We start from the raw sequence: 19,069 nt of genomic DNA, 5'->3' as shown, positions 1-19,069 counted from the left end.
GGGACTTTTACCCACTGCGGTAAAAAGGGCCCTGGCGCACGAAACAAATGGCCTTCGCCACTAGCTCAGGGCACTTTTTTCCCGCAGCTTGGTAAAAGAATCCCTCAGATAGCTTATAGCAACAATTGTGAACCTTTATTCAGAGCAAGAAATCAGGTGTAGGAGTGATCACTGTGAATTTGTGAACTTACGGAAAATTATAGGGCCCTGTTTAATAAGCTGCGCTGTAGGCACATTAGCATTTTTAGCACATGCTAAAAATTAGTGCACGCTAATTCTAGAGACACTCATATATTCCTATGGGGGTGTCTCTAGCATTAGCACATGCTAATTTTTAGTGCATGCTAAAAACGCTAGCGCACCTTAGTAAACAGGGCCCATAGTGTTTTTTGGGTTGGGTTAATAGTCAGTGCTTTAATTTCTTAGAAAGTATTTCTATCTATTCTTAAAAGTATTTTCTGCATTTTATATTCTTGGAATTCCCCTAATGTGGTCTGTATTTTTTCATTTTCTTTAGAATCCTATATAATAAAAAGCACCTCCAACGTTCTGAAGCTGACTCCATGAAAGTGAAGCCTTGAAGCATTTGTGCTCCTGCTGTATCCATCTCCCGAATTGACATCATGTACTTCCGTGTTCGTCACAAACAGCAAAGACCAGTCACTGGAAGGGAACGCTGTAGAGTTGCCAGGCAACGGAATGCGACGTCATGCGCATGAGGGTGTTGTCGTCCCTCCCTTCCTCCCTTCCAGTTCCAGGCCCCCTACCTGCAAATTTTAAAAGTCATCTTCACTTACGAAGTCGGGTTTATGGCGGCCGGCAGCAACGGTAAAAGGCATGCAGGCTTGACCCTTCTCTCTCTCAGCTCTGGTTCCGCCCTTGCAGAAACAGGAAATGAGGTCGGGACCAGAGCTGAGAGAGAGAGAAGGGCCGAGCCTGCACGCCTTTTACCGCTGCTGACGGCCGCTGTAACCCTGACTTGTAAGTGAAGATGACTTCTAAAATTCAGAAGGAGAGGGGTGCTGGAACTGGAAAGGAGGGAGGAAGGGAGGGACGATGACCTGGAACTGGGAGGGAGGGGGGATCCTGGAACTGGGAGGGAGGGAGGGTGACCCTGAAACTTGGAGAGAGGGAGGGAGACCCCGAAACTCGGGGGGAGGGAGGGGGAGTTACAAACCTGAAACTCGGAGGGAGGGAGGGAGGGAGGGGGAACCTGAAACTCGGTCCCCTGGAACTCAGCGGGAGGGGACGACCCTAGAACCAGGGCCGTGCCTAGGGTCTCTGGCGCCCCCCTGCAGACTATCAGTTGGCACCCCCCCTGGTCATCCCCCCTCCCCCCCGAGGATGCCGCCGTTGCTGCTGTTCACCCTTTCCACCCCCCCGACGCCACCGCTCATACCTCCACCCCCCCTTCCGCCCAGCCACCTTCAAGGGCGCCCAGCCACCTTCCCTCCAGGTCCGCCCACCCAACAGACAGACCTGCTAAGGAAACACACGGTGCCAGCTCCCATTGCCGGCCACTGCTGCTTCTCCTGTTGAGCAGTAGCGGCCGGTACAAAAACAAAAACAGCTGATTTTAAGAAGCAGGATTGGCACCGCAGGCAGTCATCAGTCATTGGCTCTGCAGCCGCTCCTCTCACCTCTCATTAGCAGAGAGGCAGAGCCCAGGGGCTCCATGTACACTCCCTTCCAGGATCCTTCACCCCCAAAAAAGGGAGAAACTCCAGCATTGCCCACAGCTTTCAGGGGGGGGGGGGGGGGGAGTTTGTGGTCCCCTATTCAGCCAATGAGACAAGTTCCCAGTCAGTCACCAAAGAGGAATGCAGAAAACATGAACACAACTCATTTCACATTAGGAATATCTGATAGAACATTATGGAAGATTCTTTGACATATGACAAGATGGAACAAAAAGTTACAAAGCCTAGAGGAGGGCTTATTAGTCTCGATTATTATTATTAATTCTACAATGGCTTTTTTTTCAATTTCATTACATGACGCAATGCACACATTAAGCAAAATTGGTGTACCTAATATGCATATATATATATATATATTCACACAGGAATGATGGACTATAATTAATTATTAAAATGCTGTTGCCCTTCCTCTTGGCTTCATCACTTTATACGCACATCATCCACTTGAATGAGTAAATCATATAATTAACAATTTCCACATTAAATATTTATAGCCCAACTCAGTTTTCCTACTAGAATGCTCCAGCAAATCACTTTTAAAACATCCTTTGTTAATACTTTAGCATGAAACAGGAGATCACGTCCAACTCATTTTCTTTGCAAGAATCTTTACACGTTTAACTACTCTGAGGTTTGCAAAAAAAAAACAAAAAACACCACGATGCTTCTGCTTGCTTTGGCCAGAACCTATCAGACATCCTTCCAGAAAATAAAAAAATAAAAAATAAATCTCACAAATGCCTTCAACCACAACCTGATCACGGACAGGTAGCATAAGCCTCTGAATTCCTCTGCTCCTTTGCACAAAGCAGCCTTATTTACACAGCAAGGGAGAGAAGAGAGGGAAAAAAAAAGCACATTAACAACAAGTCAAGGTGAAACCTTACCAATGATGTCCACCACAGTCTGACTCTCAGCAAAAAACAAAATGAATGCGGAGCACTGTGGGAGCGGGCAGCAGCGGATCATCCAAGCAGTGGCGCCGGCTCTCCTCTCAGCACTCCAACGTGGTGGCAGCGGCAACATCGTCCAGGTCCTTCAGAGTTGGACTGCCTGTGAGGCTCCAGGCGTGGCGTCACACCATGCGTGGAAGAGCTGGGGTGGTGCTAAGCCTAAACAGACGAACGAGCGCTGCGCACGGGAAGGCAGCAGCCAGAGCCAGCAGTGCATGCGCATATAGGCGCCAACGCGAGAGAGGTTTATATTTTTAAATTTTAGAACAGTGACTCAGCCGGCGGCGGTGGCGCCCTTGAAGGCGAGGCGCCCCCCTGCCGTGCTTACCCCGCTTACCGGGTTAGCACGGCCCTGCCTGGAACTCAGAGGGAGGGAGGGGATGACCCTGGAACTCGAAGGGAGGGGGAAGACCCTGGAACTTGGAGAGATGGAGGGGAAGACCCTGGAACTCAGAGAGAGGGAGGGGATGACCCTGGAACTCGGAGAGAGGGAGGGAAGGGATGACCCTGGAGCATGGAGGGAGGAGGAGGACGACCATGGAACTCGGAGGGAGGTAGGGAGGGGGGAGACGACCCTGGAACTTGGAGGGAGGGAGGGAGGGAGGGGGATGACCCTGGAACTCGGAGGGAGGGAGGGGGGACCTTGGAACTTGGAGGAAGGGAGGAGGGAGGGAGGGAGGGGGGCCCCATGGCACACACTCTCATTCTCACACACACGCTCTCTCTCTCACAGACACACTCGCACCCAGTCTCACTCTCTCTCTGTCACACACACACATTCGCACATTCACTCTCTCTCTCTTTCTCTCTCACACAGTCACTCTCACACACACTCTCTCAAACATACACACTCCGAGGAAAACCTTGCTAGCGCCCGTTTCATTTGTGTCAAAAACGGGCCTTTTTTTACTACTTTGTTATAATTGTTTACGGTGCCTTTGTAAAAGGGCCCCTTAATAAACAGTTAAAATTTTAAAAAAAAACTTTTACACACATGGAAAGTCCTTTGAGCAGGAAAAATCCTTTATATAATTATCCCCAGACAGTCTGAATATCATAGCTAAATTCTTAGAACCACCCTCCCGCCTTCCCTTCATTATATGGAGAATGCAGATATGGCTAGACATATTTTCAATGCAGCACTGTCCATATAGCCATTGAATATCTATGGATAAGGAAGTTTTATATTTACTAACTACTGGTAAACATATAACTATCTTTGAAGGCCTACACTAATTTATCTGGATAGCAACTGAATGTCACTGCTATCCAGATAATTTCTTAGCCCGCTCCATTTGAATTTCAGCTTGACTATCTTTAAAACAAATAAAATAAAAGCAGAACCACAAACCCTAACAACTAAAGAAAAACAAGACTCTACTGACAAGACTCATTTCATTTTGGACTTTTTGGTCATGAGTGTCCTACCTTCACAGACATATCTGGGACCACAAATATTTGGTATGATTGCTTCCTAAGAAATGGAATGGATTGAAATCAATGAGAACTTCCTTACACGCTCACCTTATACCCCTAAGTCACATCTATTTACCTTACCATTAACCTTGTTACCTGAAACATATCCTCAGGCACAGCATCCACCCACTTCTCTGTGATTCTGATAAAGTCATAGGAATTGACGAGAATTTCAATTATCTTTGGCACAGCTGCACAGGATGCCAGAACCTCACAAAACAAAAGGTAAATATTTCTGTAAATTGAAGCACTTCAGAGAGCACACACCTAAAATTTACCATCTTGGAGACATAGCTCAGGAGGAAACATTGGGCTAGATTCTATATATGGCGCCAGAAAAATCCACACAGAAAACAAATTATGTCTAGGCATATTCTCTAAAGTGTGTCTAAATTTTATAGAATAGGCTTAAAGTTCTGTGCGGTATATAGAATACATTGAGCGATTTGCCACACGAACAAATTTGGTTCCAACCAGTTAGGCCATGTTTTACTTGGTATAAATCACAACACCTAAATTATGTGCAGAGCTGGTGTATTCTATAATAGTTTGCAAAAATTTTAGAAATGTTCATGCCTTGCCCATGGCCACACCCCCTTTTCAACTTAAAATCTAGGTGCACCCCCTCCACTGCTACCTAGGAGGGCACCAGGATTCAAGATATTGCCACTACGTTTTAGACTACTATAAGGCAGCTTTTCCCTCTGTGAACATTGAAGTACTTGTTGAGGATTTTTCCTTTTCCCTCATCACTTTCCACACATCAACCTTCAGCACCTTTGAGTCTTGTAATTTCTCCTCTACTACTACTACTACTAGTTAGCATTTCTATAGCGCTACAAGGCATACGCAGCGCTGCACAAACATAGAAGAAAGACAGTCCCTGCTCAAAGAGCTTACAATCTAATAGACAAAAAATAAATAAAGTAAGCAAATCAAATCAATTAATGCGAACGGGAAGGAAGAGAGGAGGGTAGGTGGAGGCGAGTGCTTACAAGTGGTTACGAGTCAAAAGCAATGTTAAAGAGGTGGGCTTTCAGTCTAGATTTAAAGGTGGCCAAGGATGGGGCAAGACGTAGGGGCTCAGGAAGTTTATTCCAGGCGTAGGGTGCAGCGAGACAGAAGGCGCGAAGTCTGGAGATGGCAGTAGTGGAGAAGGGAACGGATAAGAAGGATTTATCCATGGAGCGGAGTGCACGGGAAGGGGTGTAGGGAAGGACGAGTGTGGAGAGATACTGGGGAGCAGCAGAGTGAGTACATTTATAGGTTAGTAGAAGAAGTTTGAACAGGATGTGAAAACGGATAGGGAGCCAGTGAAGGGTCTTGAGGAGAGGGGTAGTATGAGTAAAGCGACCCTGGCGGAAGATGAGACAGGCAGCAGAGTTTTGAACTGACTGGAGAGGGAAGAGGTGACTAAGTGGGAGGCCAGCAAGAAGCAGATTGCAGTAGTCTAAACGAGAGGTGACAAGGGTGTGGATGAGGATTTTGGTAGAGTGCTCGGAAAGAAAGGGGCGGATTTTACGGATGTTGTAAAGAAAGAAATGACAGGTCTTGGCAATCTGCTGGATATGAGCAGAGAAGGAGAGAGAAGAGTCAAAGATGACCCCAAGGTTTCGAGCTGAGGAGACGGGGAGAATGAGAGAGCCATCAACAGAAATAGAAAACGGAGGGAGCGGGGAGGTGGGTTTGGGGGGGAAAATGAGAAGCTCGGTTTTGGTCATATTTAATTTCAGGTGGCGTTGAGACATCCAGACAGCAATGTCTAGCCTTCCTCTTTCCCCAACTATACCTGAAAAATTTCTTGACACCATCCTGCTTATAATCGAAAGAGAAAAATGCCTATATTGCGGCTCAAATCGGGAGATGGGCATCTTTCTCCCACGGGCGCCCAAATCGGTATAATCGAAAGCCGATTTTGGGCGTTTCCAACTGCAATCCATCGCGGAAACGGGTAAAGTTGACGGGGGCATGTCGGAGGCATGGTGAAGGCGGAACTGGGGCGTGGTTATTGGCTGAGGAGAGATGGGCGTCTTTAGCTAATAATCGAAAAAAAGGCGTTTTTACCGCGATTTTGGGTCATTTTTTGTGGACCCTTTTTTTTCACGAACAAGTCCCAAAAAAGTGCCCCAACTGACCAGATGACCACTGGAGGGAATCGGGGATGACCTCCCCGGACTCCCCCAGTGGTCAGTAATCCCCTCCCACCAAAAAACCCCCGCTTTAAAAACTTTTTTTTCCAGCCTCTATGCCAGCCTCAAATGCCGTACCCACTTCCATGACAGCAGAATGTGTTCTATCCTGTGACAGCCTTTCCCTGGTTCTGATGTGGCTCTCGGTGAGTGTGACACCTTTTCTGTTATGCGCACTGCAGAGTCACATCAGCAATGCATTGTGGTGGGTGTAGGGTATTGGGCTCCGTGATTCCACTAGCTTGTGGCAAATGCTCACGATGTTGGTAATTGGTAGGCTCTATTCCATGGTGCTTTCCCCCCTGCTTACTGGGTCAGAGTGTGCCCTGTTTTGTTTCCGGTAGTCCATGAGGTAGTGGCCATTTTTGTAAGCCAGTTTTAGATCCCTTTTCTGTGTTAGCCACGTTACAGAACTTAGTTCTTACCTTGAATGTGGCTGAAAGAGGGCATTGTACAGCATTCTGCCAGCTCTGACCTACTGCTAATCTCAGTACCAGGGAGACTCGTTGCCAGTGGGGCACAACCTCTGATCTGCAGTTAACTGTGAGTAAGCGTGCTTATTCCAATAAAGGACATTTTCGGCGAGATTAGTCTTCAGGTGTCAACTGGTGTGCCAATGTTATATAGCAGCAACAAGTCCTAGAGGTCTGTGTGTATGCAGGTCCCTGGAGCACTTTTAGTGGGCACCGTAGTGCACTTCAGCCAGGTGGACCCAGGCCCATCCCCCCTACCTGTAACATGTGCTGGTAAATGGGAGGTCTCCAAAATCCACTGTACCCACATGTAGGTGCCCCCTTCACCCCTAAGAGCTATGGTAGTGTTGTACATTTGTGGGTAGTGGGTTTTGGGGAGGGGGGATGGGTGCTCAGCACCCGTGGTAAGGGAGCTATGTATGTGGGAGCGTTGTCTGAAGTCTACTGCACTGACCTCTAGGGTGCCCAGTTGGTGTCCTGGCATGTCAGGGGGGGCGAGTGTACTACGAATCGTGGCCCCTCCCATGACCAAATGGCTCCGATTAGCACGTTTTTGAGCTGGGCGTTTTTAGTTTCCATTATCGCTAAAAAAAACAAACGCCCAGCTGAAAAACGTCCATTTTTTCGAAAATACGGTCTGACCCGCGTCTTCACGTACCCGTTTTCGGACATAGACGCCCATGGAGATAGGCGTTTGCGTTTGATTATGCCCCTCCATGCTTTATATCTTTAGCATGCTGGCTTAAAGAATTTGAAAATTATGACTAATCAGTGACATATTCAGTTGTTATGTTTATTAAAATAATTGCTTTCCTGCCTTTCTAAATAAATCAAAGCAGTTTATAAACTAATAAATAAAAAATAATAATCCAAAATTGCATTACAATTAAAACATAGTAATAAAAGATATTACACACAATACTAAATTACATTACAATTGAAATATAAAAACAAAATGCATGTCACATAACATAACATAAATAATAAGTATAATTTCCTTCCTAGCAAAAGATTAAAAGATTTTTGAAAAGGCTATCATTAATTTCCTTTACCTTACAGTGTTTTGCTCTATATTGCAAAGTAATCTTCTTCCAATACCATAATATTAGAATTTTTTTTATTTCACAATTCATAATCTATAGTCTTGTATGATGCATAATTTCTGTTCACGATTAAGATATAATAATGTTGTCTTTGCCTTATGCCCTTTATGAGTGCTCCATGGTTGGTCACCTTTTCATTTCATAGACATTTGTTCTGTATGTTTTATTCTTTGACAACACTTTATAATGGAAGTGGATTGTTATTTCATTTGTTCAAATGTTTTCTATATTGACAAAAATTGAATATTTTGAAAATAAAATAAAATTTCCTTCCTAGCTTAAGTCCATCAACCCACTGTCAGCATCCATTAATCTAATCCTGATCAAAATTATTAATTTATGCTTGACCAAAATAATACATTTTAACCCAACCTTAACTTTTTAAAATTAATTCATCTCTGAGATATTGGGGTAAGCTATTCCAAAGTGCTGTAGCTAGATTAAAAAGCTGATTCTTAACATCTAATGTAGCTTGATTAAGGGATGGAAGTACCAGATAATCTTGGGTCAAGGACCACAATATCTTCTGTGGAATATAAGGAATTAATAAATCAGCAAGATAGTATGGAAGGACAATATATAGAAAACTTTAAGGGTAAGAAATAATACCTTAAATTTAATTCAGTAATTAACAGGTAACCAATAATATTCTTTCAGCAATGATGGTAATATGATCATATCTACAAGAACCAGAAACTAAGGGGTCCTTTTACTAAGCCACACTGAAAAATAGCTTGTGGTAGTGTAGGCGTGGGTTTTGGGTGCGCGCCGATCCATTTTTTTAGTGCGCTTGTAAAAAAGTCCTTTTTTTGCCGAAAATGGACATGTGGCAAAATCAAAATTGTCGCGCATCCATTTTGGGTCTGAGATCTTACCGGCAGCCATTGACCTAGCAGTAAAGAATCTGGGCGGTAATAACCTACGCAGTCAAATACCACTTGGCGCGCATCCGTTACGTGTGACCGAAAAGAAAAAATATTTTTCAAATGCGCGTATTGGACGCATGCCAAAAATGAAATTACTGCAAGAGCCACACGGTAGTCGGGCGGTAACTCCATTATGGCATATGTTGGGCATGCGTAGACGCTTATGCGGCTTAGTGAAAGGGCCTCTAAATTAAACTCAGTATTCTGGATTAATTGCAAATGGTATGAAACCGTTATTGAATTACCATTATATAATGAATTACAATAATCAATATAGCTAATCACTAATGCAAATACCAAAGTTAACAAGGCCTTGCAATGTAAACATGGTTTAATTGCTTTAATATTTCACAAAGCAAAAAAACAAGCCTTCATTACTGTGCAACTTGGGGTTTAAAAGTAAGATAAGAATTAAAAATAACCCCTAGAATGTTCAATGAACTTGATAAAGTTAACATCTGTCCTGAAACTGTAGGAGACAAAGGAGGAACTTATCAACATGAGCTACCATTATGATGGATTATTTTACCACAACATAAGCAATTTTAGCAGAGGCCCCATTTTATGTAATGACACCTAGTTACAGATAACCCAGGTTAACAGTAAAATAACTGGTCTTAATTCATGAGTGTAGACGTGGGGAGGAGAGGGGGATATTGCCCCCCCCAAGTGCAGCTGGACTGAGTGCCTTCCTCTACCTCCCCTTCCCCTTGTGCCTGTCAGGCTTTCCAAAAAGCAGGAACTAGGGTTGTGAGCCCTTGGGCCACTGCCGAGGAGCGGCAGTGGCAGGCAAAATCACCCCACACAGGGATAAGACAGAACTCTGAGAGGGCCAGCTAGACTTCACCTGCACTTGACCACCGTTCCTCAGGAGTTGAGCCCCTGAATGCAGGTGGCCGGCAGTACTTGCCGGACAGGGCCGGAACTAGATACTGGCAGGATACACTCAGGGACTAGAGCACACAGGGAGGCTAGGCAGAATACTAGACTAGGACTCTCAGACAGACAAGGGACAGAACTGAAAGCTGCAAGCAGCCACTGAAACAGGGAACAAACACTGGTAGACAAGAGACAGAACTGAAAGCTGCAAGGCAGCCACTGAACAAGAAACACAGACAACCTAGAACTAGACAAAGACATACAAACAAGAAACAGGACTGGGAAACTGCAGCAGGCACCAACAAACCAGGGCCTTAGGCGATGCAAAAGCAAAGCAGAGAGTTTCCAAATGGCTGATAAAGCCCAGCAGCCGTTGAGCTCCAGATGCAGCAATCACAAGGCAGCTACGGGTGCTGTGCAGGCTCAAACAAGCCAAGCAAGTCAAACAGGCTGGAAGATCCGGACTGGACTAGGCTGAAGTCTGGAACGGGAAACCTCACACAGACAATCCAATGCAGCCACCAGGTCTGGCCACCAGAGGGCAAGAGAAACACAAACTAAGACACAGGCAGACAGCATACTGAAGCACAGAGAGGCTTAACACACATAGGTGCAGCATAGTGGAATAATCAGAGCCATGCTGGAAGCAGCCAGCACACAGAGACACAGAACTAACTCAGGAAGAACAGACAGAAGCCAGCTCAGAAGCTGACTGCTGGAAATAAGGTGAGTCTGAGAGGGGTCACGACCACAGACGTGACAGTGCTCCAGCATACACCCCTCTTTCTCCTCTCCCTTCCTGTCCAGCATTGTACCTTCTGGCTCCCCCACCTCCCGTGGTCTGCCCCCCACCTCCCTTACCACCATACCTGTGGCTCTTTTCCACCACAGCAAATCTGTGCTGTAAAAGAAAAAAAAAAACCCAAACCAAAATTATAGAGCTGCCAGCATAGAGCCTTGTCCTGCAGTACTCATCACCAGGCTCTGCCGGAACCTCCCCCACAGTAGCAGGAAGTGTGTCACAGGGGGTGGTTCTGGTAGAGCCTGGCAGTGAGTGCTGCAGCACAATGATCTGTGCAAGCAGCTCTATTAGGTTTTGTTTTTTAATGGAAAGGAGCTGCAAGTGGGGGGGGGGGGGGGGGGGGGGGGGAGGAGATGGAGAAGCGGGTCACGGGAGGTGAAGGAGGGTTTCTGCGGGCTGCCAGCAGCATCGAAAAAGACGACAACCTACCTCCATCTGGCTTTGGATAAATTCTCTTTGCTTTGTCCTGCCTCCTCTGACATAACTTCCTGTGTCTGCACAGGTGAGACACAACAGAGGAAACAGTTCTGAGGCCAGCCGAAGGCAGGTTGTTTTCTTTCTGTTGCTGCCAAAACCCAAAAAGTGTTCCCTAAAAATGTGCACACATAAAATAAGTCCAAACAATCTATCAAGAATTGAAATATTATTAGATATCAAATGTTCTTGACTGAACCATACTAAGATGGCTAATCTTCTTCCTTTGATCCACAAACATCAAGGTCAATAGAACCATACCTTTCTAACTCATCACCACCATGGACACTGACCCGCAGGGTATCACAAGGATCGATACTGTCACCTATTCTGTGCAATATCTACCTCTAGCCACTAGCTGAGCTGATTCGGTCAATGGACACTCAGTTCTACATCTAGGCGGATGATGTGCAGCAACTCATACCCATTGAACCTGACTTACCTGCAGCCTTGAATAAACTGATTACTTGTCTATCATCAATTCAAGAATGGGCTAAACACAACAAACTTTGCCTGAACCCAAGTAAAACCAAGTTTCTCTGGGTCCCTAACACAAGTGGATACATACCTGACATCAAAATCCCTTTTGGGAAGTATGAACTCCCCCTCAAATCACAAGTCAGGAACCTTGGAATACAGTTAGATTCAACACTTACTCTGATTCCCCAAATCCAAGCAACCTTCAAGAGCTGCTTCTACTATTTGCGACAGCTAAACTGCCTCTCTCCTTAAATCGAGAAGGTAAATCTTATCCCAGTTGTGCATGCCACGGTAACATCAAGGCTGGATTACTGCAATCAGTGGTGTGCTGGTAAATGTTTAACAACAGGCTCTCTCCCCGGTCCCCCTCTGCGCCCCCCTCCAAATTGCAGAGCTGGCTATAGCCGGGGAGAGAGCCTGGGGGTGGGGAGGGATGGCAATGCATTACTCCAGGAAAACAAAATTAAATGATCCCAGGTTCCAATCTAATTCATGTTAATGTGCGATAAAATGCCATAAATAAGTAAATAAATATAAACTTTTAATGTTGAGCACCTGATTCTCAAAGTGAACATATTCCAAACACTATAATGAAAATAAAATGATTTTTTTCTACCTTTGTTGTCTGGTTACTGCTTTTCTGATCATGCTGGCCCAGTATCCAATTCTGCTACTATCTGTCCACTTAACTCCATTTCCAGGGCTTCCTTTCCATTTATTTCTTTCCTTTCCTCCTTTCTTCTTCATTTCTGGTCCTCAGCTTCTGCCTATTTTCTTCATCCATGTGCAGTTTTTCTCCCTTTTCCCTCATCTCATCTCCTTCCTCACTCTTCCCTCCCCTCCATCCATGTCCAGCATTTCTTCTCTCTCCCTCCTCTCCCCTGCCCTCCATGCACCCATACCCAGCGACCCTCCTCTTCCCTGCCCTGCATGCACCCATACCCAGTGACCCTCCTCTCCCCTGCCTTGGCCTTCATGCACCCATACCCAGCGACCCTCCTCTCCCCTGCCCTACATGCACCCATGTCCAGTGACCCTCCTCTCCCCTGCCTTGCATGCACCCATGTCCAGTGACCTTCCTCTCCCCTGCCCTGCAAGCACCCATGTCCAGTGACCCTCCTCTCCCCTGCCTTGCATGCACCCATACCCAGTGACCCTCCTCTCCCCTGCCCTGCCCTCCATCCACCCATGTCCAGTGAACCTCCTCTCCCCTGCCCTGCATGCACCCATACCCAGTGACCCTCCTCTCCCCTGCCTTGGCCTCCATGCACCCATACCCAGCGACCCTCCTCTCCCCTGCCCTGCATGCACCCATGTCCAGTGACCCTCCTCTCCCCTGCCTTTCATGCACCCATGTCCAGTGACCTTCCTCTCCCCTGCCCTGCATGCACCCATGTCCAGTGACCCTCCTCTCCCCTGCCCTGCATGCACCCATACCCAGTGACCCTCCTCTCCCCTGCCCTCCATCCACCCATGTCCAGTGAACCTCCTCTCCCCTGCCCTGCATGCACCCATACCCAGCGACCCTCCTCTCCCCTGCCCTGCATGCACCCATACCCAGTGACCCTCCTTTCCCCTGCCCTCCATCCACCCTGTCCAGCAGTGACCCTCCTCTCCCCTGCCCTGCATGCACCCATGCCCAGCGACTCCCTTCTCTCCCCTGCCACCCCCCCCCCCCCCGAGTTGTTCAGCAAATTCTCCTCCGACCCTCCTCCTCCCTCCCTCCGGATCCGGTCCCTCACCGACCTGACTCGGAGTCACCATGCCTTGTCCTTCGAATTCTTCGGGGCAGGCAGTCTTGCCTGCCCGCTGTCAGCACTGACTCTCCCCCACTGCCGGATCGCACTTCAAAATGGCCGTCAAGACTTACAAGGGCTGCCTCCAAGACTTCAGCAGAAGTCTCGCGAAGCCGCCTCTGGAAGTCTCAGCGGCCATTTTTAAAGCGCGAACCGGCAGCGGGGGAGAGTCAGCGCTGGCAGCGGGCAGGCAAGACTGCCTGCCCCGAAGAATTCGAAGGACAAGGCAGGATGACTCGGAGTCAGGTCGGTGAGGGACTGGATCCGGAGGGAGGAGAGCCGGCTTGCGCTTTTTAACAACCGGCTCGCAAGTCGGAAGAAAATTTAACATCCGGCTCTTGCGAGCTGGCTCCAGCACACCACTGACTGCAATGCACTAAGCAATGGTCTGACTACAAAGGGCCTGCACCAGCTCCAGTTGATTCAGAATGCAGCAACAAGACTCATAGAAGGTTGCAAGCGATGTGACCACATCACACCATTTTTGCAAAAACTTCATTGGCTACCAGTACAATACAGGGCTAAATTTAAAACTCTATGTCTGATCTTCAAGGCCCTGAAAGGAAATGGCCCCGAGTATCTAAAGAATAGGATGATCCTCCACACACTGCCAAGGACACTAAGGTCCTCCCAAGGACTTTCACTAACTACACCCTCTCCAAAAGACATTACATGATGTGATACCCACAAGCGAGCCTTCTCCAGAGTAGCCCCCACACTGTGGAATGCATTGCCTGAAAGGCTCCGCTTAACATAAGACTATCTCTATTTCAGGAAGCATGTGAAAGCTTGGCTCTTCAACCAAGCCTTTAATGGAAGAAGTAACTAACTTGTTAGTCTCACTCACACACACAAGGATTGACTCAGGCTGCACATACTGCAGGGGGACATGTTTATCCACTCCTACCCTAGCTGAGATGATATTTAACCATCTCTCTGACCTCATGTGCAACTTTCTTCAAATCAGTCACCTTACTTTCTAATTCTTCCTACTTTCTTACTCATCTACTGTATATGTTACAACTTTACCTTACCCTTCACTACCAATTATAATGTTCTATTACGTATTGTGTAGTTACTGCAAGTAGTATACCATGCCATACTTTGTATTGTTACTTGAATATGTTTACTGCTGTAATTGCCTATTGTTGATCTATTCTTATTGTACACCATCTTGAGTGAATTCCTTCAAAAAGGCGGTAAATAAATCCTAATAAATAAATAAATAAATAAATAAATAAATGAGACATAACAAATCCAAGGAACAAAATTCTTCCTGCCTGACACAGTGCTGTGTTTTGCCAGAATGGTGTCTTTAGGAGCTGTGCTTCTATACACAGTGCAACAAATATACAATACTAGTAAAAAAGGCCCGTTTCTGACACAAATAAAACAGGCGCTAGCAAGGTTTTCCTCGGCTCCCCTGCAGCCACCCATGTCCAGCGACACTCCTCTCTCCCCTGCCCCTCTCCTGCCACCCATGTCCAGCGACACTCCTCTCTCCCCTGCCCCCCCTCCAGCCACCCATGTCCAGCGACCCTTCTCTCTCCCCTGCTCCCCTCCAGCCACCCATGTCCAGTGACCCTCATCTCTCCCCTGCCCCCCTCCAGCCACCCATGTCCAGCGATCCTCCTCTGGACATGGATCAGCTGTGAGGCATGTTTCCCTCCCCCCCCCCCCCCCGGTTCTGAAGTTGACATCATAATGGCTACGGTGATGTCAGCTTGATCTACGGAGCCTAGAAGACCAACTCGGAATGAGCCACTGTCCCAGGCAAGTCAGAACGTTGGAGGTGAGAATTATTATATAGGATAAACTAAAAAAAAAAAAAATCAATAAATGCAAGTTATCAAAAACATCAAAACATATTATAATTATATCATTCATATTACAATTCAGTCTTTCCAGGATAATATAATTCTCAGTCATAGCAAGGTAATAGTTTGGAGCTACCAAATCCATTCCATTGTTTATTCCTCAGTATCCCAAAAACCGCTAACGCATACATAGATCATCAATGTCATCTGGCGCTATAACGTTGTTGCAGAACAACAAAGCATAAGTCATCTATTTCATGTTTAACTGTTATCCAGTGCTTAAGAAGCGGGGCTTCTTGTCTTAACACCCGGATACTAAAGTTCAGCTATGAGTAATTTAATCTTCCTTGATGTTTGCCCTCTGTACCATAAATTACATGGACATTTGATGGCATAGATTACTCCAATAGAACTGCAATCAGTATGTGTTTTAAGATAAAACATCCTATGAATCACAGGATTCTCAATTTTATCCACACTCAATGTGTATTTGCAGTAGCTACAATTATCGCATTGATGTCCCCTATTCGCAATTAATTGTGATGGCTTACGAGGGGGTCATGTGATGCTAGCAGGCTGAGAAGACTCTCGTAAGCCCTGCTCCACTTCTCGATTATTCTTAATGGCAAAATTACCTGCTCCTCTACCCCCCCCCCGGGATGAAAGCTGTTCGCTTCAGTGTGGCAGTAGTCAGAGCTCCGGAAGACGGAGTCCGGTGCCTGATTGGATTGGATTGGATTAACGGGGCATGCCAGCAAAAACACCGCGGCCTTCTAGGGACCGCGTGCAGGTTGCAAGCCCAAAGATGGCGGCATCTTCTACTAGCAGTGCAGTGGTTACCTTGCAGGAGGAGGCAATTCGGGAGCTGACTAAACAGCTTACGGCTGTACTGGACGACCGCCTCTCAAAGTTGCAGGCCTCGGTGGATTCTATTAATGGAAATCTGGAGAGACAAGCAGCGCGTCTTCAACATGCTGAAGAACGCATTAGTAGGCAGGAAGACCGTGCGGAAACTTTGGAGGGTAGAGTGGCATCGGTTGAAACTTTGGCGAAACAACTTACTCAGCTGACAGACGACTTAGAGAATAGAAGTCAATGCAACAATATCAGGATCATCGGCTTGCCAGAATCAGTTCAGGATAAAGATTTATGGGACTTTGTGGTAAGATGGCTTCCTGAACATTTGAAAGTAAACCAGTTGCAAGGCCAGCTGCGTGTGGAACAAGTGCACCGAGTGAGGGCTGTTAGAGATGCGCATAAGCGCCTGAGGCCTGTTCTGGCTAAAGTTTTGGATTATTCAGAGAAAGAATTACTGATGCAAGCGGATAGAGTGAGCCAATTACTGGAATACCATGGGACTCGTATACTCCTGTTTCAGGATTATTCTGTCAGGGTCTCAGAGCAGAGACGGAGAATGGGGCAACAGTGTAAAATTCTACATGAGCGGGGAATCCGTTTTGAGATGCTTTACCCAGTTAAGGTGCGGGTAACGCATGACAACAAGACTTTATTTTTTACGGACCCCTTGGATCTTAAAACTTTCCTGGACAAAATATAGCAGAGATCTGGTATTCAGAGGGACTGATTGGCGCAGGGATGTGCATGCTGTTGAAGGTGGACATTGCTTTTGGAGCCCGATGAGAGGACTGTAGAGGTTTGGACTGCCTAGTAGTAACAGGTGGCATTTAATTCAGCAGCCCTGGTGAATTCGAGTGGGACACAGACAATAGTGGATTCGGCTGCTTATACTTAGATCTATCAAGTGGCTGCAATGTAGATTGATTCTTGTGCTGCAACGGTTTAGTGGGAGCGAGTTGGACGAAGCTCTGTTTTATTGTTTTATATATTAAGTTTGGGGTGGAAGAGGGGCATGTCAAGATGTCGGCCATGCAATTTTGGTAGCGATCAGTGTTTGTCTGCTGGCGTTACCTTTTTTTGATTTCCTCGATGCCTCATACGAAAAGAAAGGGAACGGTGAAAGCCCAACTGCCATCGGACAGGACTTTGTCCCCGGTCCAGTAGACACTGGACCGCTACACAACTGCTCCTTCTCAAAGTGGAGTGAAGACTCCCGCTGAAGGAATCGAGAGAAGAGAATTGATCCTTCTGGGAAATGAAACAACTCTGTCGCCTCCAGATCTCAACCCTCCACCACGTCCCGCGCCTATTCGTGGTGAGGCAGGAAGTGCAGAGGCGCCGCAGGTCAGTGCGGACTGTGCTTTCGTTGGCAGTGCCTCTCCCGTGGACGCGGAGGGGAAGAAAATGGAAGCTGTTAGTGCTCCCGTGGTGATAACCCTGGAATCCATTTGGAGTGCTCTACAACAACTTACAAGAGTGGTTACTACTTCAGTGCAAGAAACGGTGCTATTGGTCAACAAAGTTGATAGTCTAGTTCTTTCGTTGGAAGAATGTAAACAAGAAACAAAACAACAAATTACACAGCTACAAACAGAGGTAACAAATATAAAAACTGTTTCTAATGCTACAGTAGTAGATATGACTATGATACGTCGTAAAGTGGAACAGATAGAGAACTATAATCGCCGTCTGAACTTAAGGATTCTAAATTTCCCGATGGCAGTGGGTATAAATTTGATGGATTTCTTTAAAAAATATTTGCTTGAAGTTTTACATTTCCCTCTAGAAGCAATTCCACCATTAAACAAAACCTTTTATCTGCCAATATCAAATCGAAACTTATCAGAACAACCTGATATGGGAAATAAGGTCCAAAAGTTTGGAAGTGAGCATGGTTTATAAGATATTTCAGCCATATTAGAAGACTCATTGACTGATATAACACAAAGGTCTACTCTAATAGTCTCATTTGTGTTTGAGCAGGATTTAAACTCTGTTTTAAAGATGTACTTTAAGAACTCTCTAAAAACTTTTTGTGGATACAGAGTTTGGATCTATCCTGACGTAACAAAAACCACTCAAGATAGAAGGCGGAAGTTTCTAGCACTCAGAGAAGAAACAAGGTTGATAGTGGCAAAATTCCTTTTTGCCTACCAGTGCAAATGTATAGTAAAGTATCTGGAAAATAAGTATGTTTTTTGGAAACCTGAACAACTTAGTGCTTTTTTGAAAATAAAAAGAGCACCCACTGGATCCAGGGAAGGAGAAAAAGGAGATTAAGAAATAGCAGAAGAAAAAATATGGCCAGGCCAATTTCTAATATTAATGTTTCTTTATTTATACTCCTTGTTTTTCACGTGTCCCCCCTTTTATATGTGGTCTAAGGAAGAGATGTATGATTTTCTTTGTATAACATATACCTGTTAAATTTAATTTCTCTATATTGCATGCAAGTGAGTTTATATAACTTGTAAATTTTAATTGAAATTAATAAAAAAACAAAGTTTGGGGTGGAAGCTCCGGAGGGGGTGGGGGTTGGGGGGGAGGTTGGGGGGGCAGGGGAGCAGGGAAGGGTTAAGGATGTGTGGAGTTGGTTGGGGTATGATTGTTGAGGGGTTCATTTTGGTGTGGGTTTGGTGGTTGTTGGGGCGGTTGCATTAGAGGGGAAGGTGGAACAGGGTTAGGAGGGGGGCTGGTGGTAGGTGGAAGTAGGGGAAGGGGGGGGGGGAGGTAGGGTCTTCACATGCAGAAGGTAGGATGATGGATGGATGGTTCCTAAGGTTATGGGGGGATAGCCGGATGTTGGAGGGGCCTGGCTGGGGGGCCAATCTGACTTTAATGGATGAGGTTTCTTTGAGGTTTGTCTTTTTGGGAGAGATATGTCCCCAGGGAAGCTCCAGGTTCTTACCTTAAATGTAGATGGGATTCACTCCTCAATGAAGAGGACTAGACTGTTGAAATATTTAAAAAGACTGCAAGTAGATGTCACATTGCTACAGGAGACTTATCTGACTGATGCAGAACATAGTAAACTAAGGCGGGACTGGGTTGGGGAGTATTTTTTTGCTTCTTTTAGTGACCGCCAGAGAGGAGTCGCTGTATTGATTAAGAAATCGCTGGTATTTACACTTCATGATATCAAA

At 46.1% G+C, this 19,069-nt stretch overlaps 1 protein-coding gene across 2 annotated transcripts in view; it reads right to left on the bottom strand.

Annotated features, from left to right (window-relative positions):
• The window catches only part of ASB18 (ankyrin repeat and SOCS box containing 18), a 159,409-nt gene that overhangs the window by 5,745 nt on the left and 134,595 nt on the right, over positions 1-19,069 (bottom strand). For both annotated transcript variants that reach the window (XM_030210246.1, XM_030210245.1), the window contains exon 4: positions 4,226-4,339. In XM_030210246.1, coding sequence (XP_030066106.1) covers positions 4,226-4,339 — 114 coding nt within the window. The remainder of the gene's footprint in view (positions 1-4,225; positions 4,340-19,069) is intronic.

This window comes from Microcaecilia unicolor, chromosome 7 (assembly GCF_901765095.1).
Source record: "Microcaecilia unicolor chromosome 7, aMicUni1.1, whole genome shotgun sequence".
Classification (NCBI taxonomy): domain Eukaryota; kingdom Metazoa; phylum Chordata; class Amphibia; order Gymnophiona; family Siphonopidae; genus Microcaecilia; species Microcaecilia unicolor.
This window is presented reverse-complemented; position numbering and strand designations above follow the sequence as displayed.